Below are 9176 nucleotides of genomic sequence, written 5' to 3'. Positions count from 1 at the left end.
ACGCCGCCTGTTGGGGCTGGCAGGACGCCGGCGCGATCTCCGCAAGGCGATATCCAGGACGACTGCCACGCCCGACGCCATGCCCCACATTGTACTTCCTACAGTGTTCGACCACTGCACCTCCGCGATTCGGGGGAAAACGACGACTTCCACGTTCCCCTGCGCATGTACACCGCCCCCCTTGTGACTATAAAAGGAGGAGGCGGGCTTCCTTTAAGAACGTCGTGCGGGACGTTGGGGACGTTTGCGATCATCATCACACGAGCACAACGCTCACCACTTGATATTGGCACTTGCCTCAATCAATTCTTCCTCTAGCAGAGACCTGGGAGCTTCCCTCCCTCTCTCGCCACGCCTATACCCCCTACTACAGGCACCACCGGTGCAAGATAATACAGTGCCCTCGCACACCTCCTTGCTGAACGTACGGCCCCGCGGCCGGAACCAGAATAAACCCGTGCGTTACTGTGTTGCCTCTTGCATGCCTCTTGCATCAACATCTGGAACGAGGAAACTCGCAGTATTTAATAGTTGGGATCCGTACCCCGGGTCGGGACACCGACAAGAATAGAGAAAAAGAGTTGTTAATAAAATAGACAAGTCGTTGCGTATTGTCGATCAAGAGTCTAAAAGATACCTAATGATTAAGCATCATGTGGCTAGAACGAAATAACAAACGACACCACTACAATAGATAAAATGCTATCTACAAGAGATTTCTCACATGCTCCTGCTGGACCGTATGCTAATTATATTACTACTGGATGGTAATTTTTTCAAGATAGCCGATGTAAACCCCACTATACATGCAATTACATTTTCAATACCGGTGGTGAAAACTAAAATTGTCTTTTTCTTTGCATTATTCGCCTTGATCAAATATGGTGGATGGTTGGCTTTCTCCTTTTGTTGCATCCACCTTAGTTATCCACCATTGGCTATGTGGTCCACCATATTGCATCCTAGTTTTACATAGGCCAATTTTGCTAAAGCAAACTGTCAACTTTTATCTTTTCAAAAAAAAGAAACTGTCAACTTTTTATTGCCATGGTAGACCGTCAAAAAATTATTCGTTACAAGACACTAGACATTGTTTTCCTGCAAGTAAACGAGTGTCCTACAAAATAAATATTGTGTTGCGTAAAAAATTTAACGAACATAGTGCCCAGTTCTTTCAAAAAAACATTAGTGCCCAGCAGAAAAATAATCTTTATATTAGTGGCAAGCAATTTTATCTTTCTTTCTGTTTTGATTAATGTGATAATTTCTCACATTAATCCCAATCTAATCTGACATAGAGATCTAATAGGCATCAAGTTAGTGATGTGGAACAACTTGGTTTCACGTCTTGCAACGGTTGCCCTTACTCATGAAGATGATGAATTTTGGTGGTACCTAGACTCGACGGATGTTTTTTTCGGTGAAATCACATTATCGGGTCTAATCAATCATAATGTTCCAAATGCAAATGAAAGTCTTTGGAAGCTGAAAATCCCACTCAAAATTAAAATATTTCTTTGGTACCTTAAACGCGGTTAATTTTCACAAAGGATAATCTTGTGAAACGAAATTGGCAATCAACAGTGTTGTCAATGTCATGAAAACGAAATGATACAACATATGTTCTTTGACTGTCGGTTTACACGAATGGCTTGGGCTACGGTGTATGCAGCATGGGGCCTCCCAAACTTCGCAATATTACATATATGCTTGGAAGCTGGCTCAATGGAATACCCAAAAACTACAAATCTCTAGTCCTTGTAGGAGCGGCAGCTTTGTGTTGGTCTGTTTGGCTCTGCAGAAATGCCGTCATATCTGAAAACAAACATTTTTTTGCAGGTAATATACTTGACTACACACTGGTTCCGTACTTGGGCTATCCCTTCAACAACCTACTTTCCAGGAGGTGCTTGTTGCGACATCTTGTTTCTTGGAGCGTGTGGCCAAGGAATTTTTTTTACCCGAGCACATGGATGGCGGTCTAGTCTTAGAATTGACAGTCATTTTGTGTTTCAGAGCTTTTTTATGGTGTGTGCCATTTTGACATAGGTCGAAAAAATTTCAAATCGTTGTATCATCTTGACGTAACTTCATGAAATCAATAAAATTTCTCTTTTCCAAAGAAAAATGTGATAATTTCTCAACCTTGGGAGCCAACAACAAGGCTTCAGGCTTCTTCTGTTAGCCAATTATACAAGATCGCCATAGTCGTTGTTTGTTCCGTAGTATTTTTACATGAAGTCCTATTTCTAACCTTGGTCTCGACAGCCTAGGACCTACAAAATTTCTTAATTAATTTCCTAAAAGTAGATTAAAAATTAGGAAACCCCTCAGCTCAAGTCTAACGGTAGAGACTGCCCATGCTGCGATGCAGGCAGGCAGGAGAAGCCGAGCAAGAAGCATCTGCCCCCAAACAGAAAGAAGATATTTTCTCGAAGCCATAGCATCAGCTGCCACATCAGCACTTTTCTTTTCTTGCTCCCTCTCCTCGTGTTGTTATTCTTGGACAAATCCAGGCCCGCAGCCACCCACCAAATCGGACGACGCACAGGGTGCCCAAATGAGGAAGGATGTTAAGGTTAACCGGCTGCCACCGGCTACTGCCCGTGACCCTTCTTCTTTTTCGACGGCCCCGCCTCTATATATTACCCGCCTCTTTTTCTCCCTCCCTTCGCACCCGTCTCGCCTCTGATCCCATCCTTCTTCCTCGACTCCGTCGGCCACCGCCACCGCTCGCCGGCGCCGGCCGTCCGAGCTCGGAAAGGTCCCTCCTTTCCTGCCAAGATCCCACCTTTCTTTCTCGAGCCAGCTGACCCCGCCTGCTCCGTACTAGCTAGCTAGTTGATTGGTGGGGCGTTCTTGATTCGTGAAGCGACCGTACAGTAGGATCGTGCTCGCGCCGCCTGAGGGTTGCGTGCAGGATGGTCGTCAAAGATTGGGAGTGAGGAGGCAGCTCAACGCAGTCGTGGAGGCTAAATGTACCGCAAGAACGACTCGGCACTCTCCTGCTTCTACCTCTTCCTCCTCTGGTTCTTCTTCTTGAAATAGACCAGCCCGGCCCAGCGAGAGCAACTCGACTGCGATTGAGATCGATCGCTGTCTCTCGTTGTTTGGTCCGTGTGAGGCTGAGGTGATTCTTTCCTGGCTGTCTGCTCCAGCAAGAATCGCAAGGAAGGGAGGAGATGGAACTGGATCTGAACGTGGCCGAGGTGGCGCCGGAGAAGACGGCGGCGATGGCCACGAGCGACTCCGGCTCATCGGAGTCGTCGGTGCTGAACGCGGAGGCGTCCGGCGGGGGAGCCGCGCCGGCGGAGGAGGGCTCCAGCTCGATGCCCCCGCCGCCCGCCGTGCTCGAGTTCAGCATCCTCAGGAGCGAGAGCGACGCGGCCGGCGCCGACGACGACGACGACGCCACGCCGTCGCCACCGCACCACCACCACCAGCAGCAGCAGCCGCAGCTCATCACCCGGGAGCTCTTTCCGGCCGCCGCGGGCCCGCCGCGCCCGCCGCCACAGCATTGGGCCGACCTTGGCTTCTTCCGCGCCGAGCCGCCGCTCCCGCAGCCGGACATCAGGATCCTGCCGCACCCACACGCCACGCCGCCGGCGCCGGCGCCCGTGCAGCCACAGGCGGCCAAGAAGAGCCGCCGCGGCCCGCGTTCCCGCAGCTCGCAGTACCGCGGCGTCACCTTCTACCGCCGCACCGGCCGCTGGGAGTCCCATATCTGGTCAGCACACCAGCCATCTTCTCCTTGTTTCAGCTGCTAACCAATCGCTTCTAACACGAACGTTTTCGTCTCCTTGTTCCTCGATCGGAAATGCAGGGATTGCGGCAAGCAAGTGTACTTAGGTGAGCAGATTGCCAACTAATACTCTGTTACAAATCCTCTCGTTCCGATCTGTAATCGCCCATGGTCTAACTGATTGAGTGATCTGACTAACGCAGGTGGATTTGACACTGCCCATGCTGCTGCGAGGTATGCACAGAATTGTGCTCTGAACCCTGTACTGCACTGAATTCATCGTGACTGTGTTTAGTTCTAAAATTTCTCCTTCCAAACTTCACTATTCACTTATCACATCAAATCTTTTGTCTCATGTATGGATCATTAAATGTAAGTAAATAAAAAAACTAATTGTATAGTTTTGATGTACACGACGAGATGAATATTTTGAGCCTAGTTAGATCATGCTAGGACAACAATTACCACAAACAAACAAAAAATACTACAGTGTACTACAATATCCGATGGGACTCTTTTTACCATCATTTTACGAATCTAAACACAGCCCATATCCATTTTTGTTTCACCCCGGACTAACCTTGGAACTCCTGTGCAGGGCGTACGATCGAGCGGCCATCAAGTTCCGCGGCGTCGACGCGGACATAAACTTCAATCTCAGTGACTACGAAGACGACATGACGCAGGTGAGGAGCAAGCAACCCATGTTCTTGCAACATTCAGTGGAGTATCTGCAGCTGAATATGCAGACATGACATGACATGGCCTGTCCTGTCCTCTTTGGTGCACCAGATGAAGAGCCTGTCCAAGGAGGAGTTCGTGCACGTCCTGCGAAGGCAGAGCACGGGATTCTCGCGGGGCAGCTCCAAGTACAGAGGCGTCACCCTGCACAAGTGCGGCCGCTGGGAGGCGCGCATGGGGCAGTTCCTCGGCAAGAAGTAAGAACACTTCACAGCCTGAATCATCAATTTTCCTAGATGTTGCTGTACTGTGTGAATTTCATATGTTGGTCTCATGCTAGAGCTATGAGCTCCTAGCAGATGAATTCCTAAGATTTAGCAGAAGTTTATAATTCAGTACTAGTATAGGCTAGATGCATGTAGCTTAATGGTTGTTTCAACAAAAGAAACTAAAGAAAAAGGGAGGTGGATAGGGAATTCCTAAGTCCTCATCGGTTGGAACGCCATGCTTGGGTGCAGGTACATATATCTTGGGCTATTCGACAGCGAAGTAGAGGCTGCAAGGTTGTTCATCTTGGATTCTGCCATTGATGCCCAAAAAATATTTTTTTTACCTTGTCTTTTGATTTCCAAAGGGTTGAGTACCGACTCGATTCTCCTCTTTTGTTTCTCTTCTTTTGGTTGCAAAATTCAGGGCTTATGACAAGGCCGCGATAAAATGCAATGGTAGAGAGGCCGTGACGAACTTCGAGCCAAGCACATATGACGGGGAGCTGCTATCCGAAGTTGGAACTGAAGGTAGAAACTCTTCTCATAATCTTCAGATAAAGTTATTAGCTGATGAACTTGCTTGAACCGAGTTCTCGAATAAACTCGATTTTTTTTTGTTTTTCAGCGGGTGCGGATGTTGATCTGAACTTGAGCATATCTCAACCGGCATCCCAGAGTCCGAAAAGAGATAAGAACTCCCTCGGTCTGCAACTCCACCATGGATCCTTTGAGGGCTCCGAGTTGAAAAGGACAAAGGCGAGTGCTAACTCCTTTGACATGTATCAAAAGCAGTAAATTTTTTTTGTTGAATTCTAGTGGCTACCTGTTGCACTATGAGCAAAATAACCCAAGTTTCGCTGTCACCATGCTAATGACGTAACTACTATACCATGCCTCTTATGGATCAAGTCTTTTGGGCCTTGCTACGGTACACCCTCTTACCTCTCAGGAGGTAGGATGTAAATTAAATCTAGACCGTTAATTTTATAGAGAAAAATTCAATTACAAAATAAAGAAAAAGCTGTTACGGCGTTAGCCTTCCTAAAATCGCGGCGTTTGTAAAACAAACTGCATGCATAAATGCATTTGAGGGGGATCTCGGTAAGTATGTTAGGTTAGCTTCCATATAATATTCGTTGTTTGCCAAAACGCACACATGCCTGCCTAGTTAAGGAGCTTATTAAATTTTTTCTATTCTACACATTGTCACAGCTAATAAATTGTCACGTTACACATCGTGAGATCTAAATGTTAAAACTCATTCATGTCGCATTACGAAATAAATATTACACACCACCTATGTCTCGTTACGAAAAATAATGTTACAACACAACCATGTCATATTTAGAAAAAAAATGCAAACGTTACATGCAATCTGCTTATGGGTATATGTGACGGCACATCACGTGAAAAAAAAACAGAAATCTATAGATTTCAACTAAACATGCATGCAAGATAGATCTAATTTTATATTTTCTAATTTGAAATAATCTGCTTATGGGTATATGTGACGACGTGGAAAAAAACAGAAATATATAGATTTCAACTAAACATGCATGCAAGATAGATCTAATTTTATATTTTCTAATTATAAATATATAAAATAGATAATAAAACTATTACCTCTTAAAGGGTAATATAACATTAAATCAACGGTCCACAGTTATTTCGGTGTACCATAGCAAAACCCAAGTCTTTTTCATAGTTTACGTAGATCCTATTTCTACAGCTGTTATCCCATTTCCATTTGACTGCCCTGACAAGTCGGAAACAGTAGGGAAATTATTTTATCGCGTACAAACAAGTTTCTCTTTTCAGAATGATGATGACAGTTGAGCAGAACATCTTTTTTCCTACCAAAACGAAATTTTTAAGGAATTATAGAGCGTGGACAAATATGTAGGTAAACTAGGTATTGATAATTCAACTGAAAATCTTTTGCTTCTGATGCAGGTTGATACTCCCCATGAACTGGCCGGTCGCCCTCATCGGTTCCCTGTTATGACTGAGCATCCACCGATCTGGCCTGCTCAATCTCACCCCTTCTTTACAAATAATGAGGTTAGGTGATACTAAGTTACTGCAATACAGACAGTTAAAATTAGCTCTTATAGTTGCAAAGATTATTGTCTGAGCATCACATGATTGAGTCAAGTTGTCAGTATTTCTTGCACAAATCTGGCATGTGATCTTGACCATCTGATGAGCAGATTATGCACAGACTGAAGGGGTACTTTCAGATATAGATTTTTAGTTAGTTTCATCCAATTGCATTTCTTGTGCGGCCAGTTCTTGTCTTACATCAACGCTTCATTTTGTTGAATTCTAGAGTCCACCTGTTCCCTGTCGATTTCGGAGATATTAATGCACAGCACAATGTTTCATATAGGATTAATTGAACATTTTGGGTTGGCCTAATTTGGGAATAATAGTACTAGCAGCCTTATGAATAGACATACGTTTGAATTTTTTCCCTTCGAAAGGAACATCCTAGACGATGATAATTCAACATTAGGCTACTCAAATCATCGGTCAACTACTCCTGCCTGTGGCCAATAACCTTTGAATGTTTCCTTGCCTGCTGTTATAGAAGTGTGACTATTATTCAAACCTTCCGTGAGAACAAAAACAAAACACATTCTTGTTTTTTACTATTCAACTAGAGAGTTTGGTCAATTGAACTCTCGAACCTTTGAGGTCCTAGCCTCCTAAACTTCAAGGTCAGGCAGTCAGGCTCACATGTGTCGCTTTCCGATTCTATTGGATGGAAAGTTTGAGCTTGACATTTCAAGCTCGTCGTTCTGTACAACTGAACAGACGGAGAGACTAATTAGGAACAAGCTTCCATCAGAAATCATTAGGATCTAACTGTTCAATTTGTTCTTGAACTCATCATATATCGGTAAGCATGCTGAGTAAACAACTGTTGTTTGCATGATGCAGAGTGCATCAAGAGATCTTAACAGGAGGCCAGCAGAGGGGGGGACAGGGGGTGTTCCCAGCTGGGCATGGAAGGTGACAGCCCCTCCTCCCACCCTCCCATTGCCGCTCTTGTCGTCGTCGTCGCCGTCCGCTGCAGCATCATCAGGATTCTCCAATACCGCCACGACAGCTGCCCTTGCCACCCCATCAGCCTCCCTCCGGTTCGACCCGCCGTCGTCGTCGAGCCATCGCCGCTGAAAATCAAGAAGCCACGCTGTAAATTTGCCGGGAAGCTGGCATTTTTCCCCCCTCTGGGCGTTGCAACTTTTTCGGTTTTGCGCCTGGGTGGTTTCTTGTAGTGGATTGGATTCGTAACTGCATTTTCATACCGCTCAAGTGAAATGGTTCTCTCTTTAGACACTCTGCATGCTGCTCTGGGAGTTGCTGCTGCTGGAGATTGACTAACTTCAACCTCTGAGATTGATCTACTATACATTGTGTAGAGAATCATTGCTGAACTATTAACATACAGAAGTATAGGTATCATAAGCCCATGTCTGCCTCTACTTGTGGACAGAGTTCAGGAACATTAATATTCCAGTTTCTTTCTTGGATGTCAATTCGGTTCTTGTCCTCGCTTTGGAGCCAATTGCCTACTGTCTCGTCATGTCGTTGTTTGTTCTTGCAGAGTTACCAGAGTTACTAGCTCGGAACCTCGAATGGACGGTTACGCATTAATATCCTTGCTTGTGTCCGTATTAGAAATCATACATGACACTGCAATTTTTCTTTTTTTTTAGATGGAACTGACGTAACCTTTTAACTTTGGTCATTCGAAGTATGACTTAGAAATGAGAATCCGCTAGAAATGTCCAATATTTTACCTTGAACGTATAATGTTGCTGACCCTGTCGTCATCCCTAATAACTTTTGTCAAGGAAATGATCGCGAGAAATGCCGACAGCTACGACTGTCGGCGAAAAGCGAAGGAATCTGCCATGTGCTAGGGCACAATTTTTTTGACGCTCACTAGATGCGTACTAGATTACTTGGATAGATTCCCTTTCAAACTCGAGGGCGCATCGAGATTCGAGCGCTGCCGCTTGTTCATCGATTCATTCATTCCCTCTCGATCATGGTATCAGTGCCGAAATTGTCGATGATAAGAATGCACACCAACATAGGTGCAGTGCATCCATGTGGTATGGTGGCATGTGTAGTACTAGGGACCAATCCCATGGCTCCATTCGATCTCTTGTTTACTTGTCTCCATGTGCCTCTGAAGGCGTATGGTGATCGCGGCACACAAGTTGGCCATTAGGCTATTGCCAGTGGCAAGTTTCATGAAGTCTCATTTTTTTAATTAGCATGCCACATATAATTTCTTGATTACATGGTATCAAATTTAGGAATAGAGAAAAAAAAGTTTTATCTAGATGAAATCATGTGTACACGGATATGCAACCCTTGTTGAGTCATAAAATTAAATGCTATTTGGAGTTGATGAAACCATATAAAATTATGCATTGCAGAGGTAGTTTCGAACACCATTTTATTTCTTT

The 9176-nt window shown here is 45.0% G+C and overlaps 1 protein-coding gene across 2 annotated transcripts; it reads left to right on the top strand.

Moving 5' to 3' along the window:
* The first annotated feature begins 2658 nt into the window (after window positions 1-2658).
* On the top strand, window positions 2659-8234 carry LOC120697299 (APETALA2-like protein 1). 2 transcript variants are annotated; one of them, XM_039980463.1, is made up of 10 exons: window positions 2659-3727; window positions 3824-3849; window positions 3946-3976; window positions 4341-4428; window positions 4535-4680; window positions 4942-4986; window positions 5117-5220; window positions 5318-5448; window positions 6646-6753; window positions 7636-8234. In XM_039980463.1, exons 1-10 carry the CDS (start codon window positions 3183-3185, stop codon window positions 7870-7872), a joined length of 1461 nt encoding a protein of 486 aa, XP_039836397.1. In that variant the 5' UTR covers window positions 2659-3182; the 3' UTR covers window positions 7873-8234. The 2 variants fall into 2 exon arrangements, with proteins under 2 accessions (XP_039836397.1, XP_039836398.1); XM_039980464.1 differs by lacking the exon at window positions 4942-4986.
* Window positions 8235-9176: the final 942 nt, after the last annotated feature.

Source organism: Panicum virgatum, chromosome 3K (genome assembly GCF_016808335.1).
Source record: "Panicum virgatum strain AP13 chromosome 3K, P.virgatum_v5, whole genome shotgun sequence".
Taxonomy (NCBI): domain Eukaryota; kingdom Viridiplantae; phylum Streptophyta; class Magnoliopsida; order Poales; family Poaceae; genus Panicum; species Panicum virgatum.
Note: the sequence above shows the minus strand (reverse complement) of the source record. Positions and strands in the feature narration are given on the sequence as shown.

What these genes read in the sequence shown, in the direction of transcription:
- LOC120697299 (XM_039980463.1), top strand. Translation starts at nt 3,183, where the DNA reads ATGGAACTGGATCTGAACGTGGCCGAGGTGGCGCCGGAGAAGACGGCG. An exon ending in CGCTGGGAGTCCCATATCTG is followed by an intron (nt 3,728 to 3,823) that starts GTCAGCACACCA and finishes TCGGAAATGCAG; the next exon opens with GGATTGCGGCAAGCAAGTGT. An exon ending in CGGCAAGCAAGTGTACTTAG is followed by an intron (nt 3,850 to 3,945) that starts GTGAGCAGATTG and finishes TGACTAACGCAG; the next exon opens with GTGGATTTGACACTGCCCAT.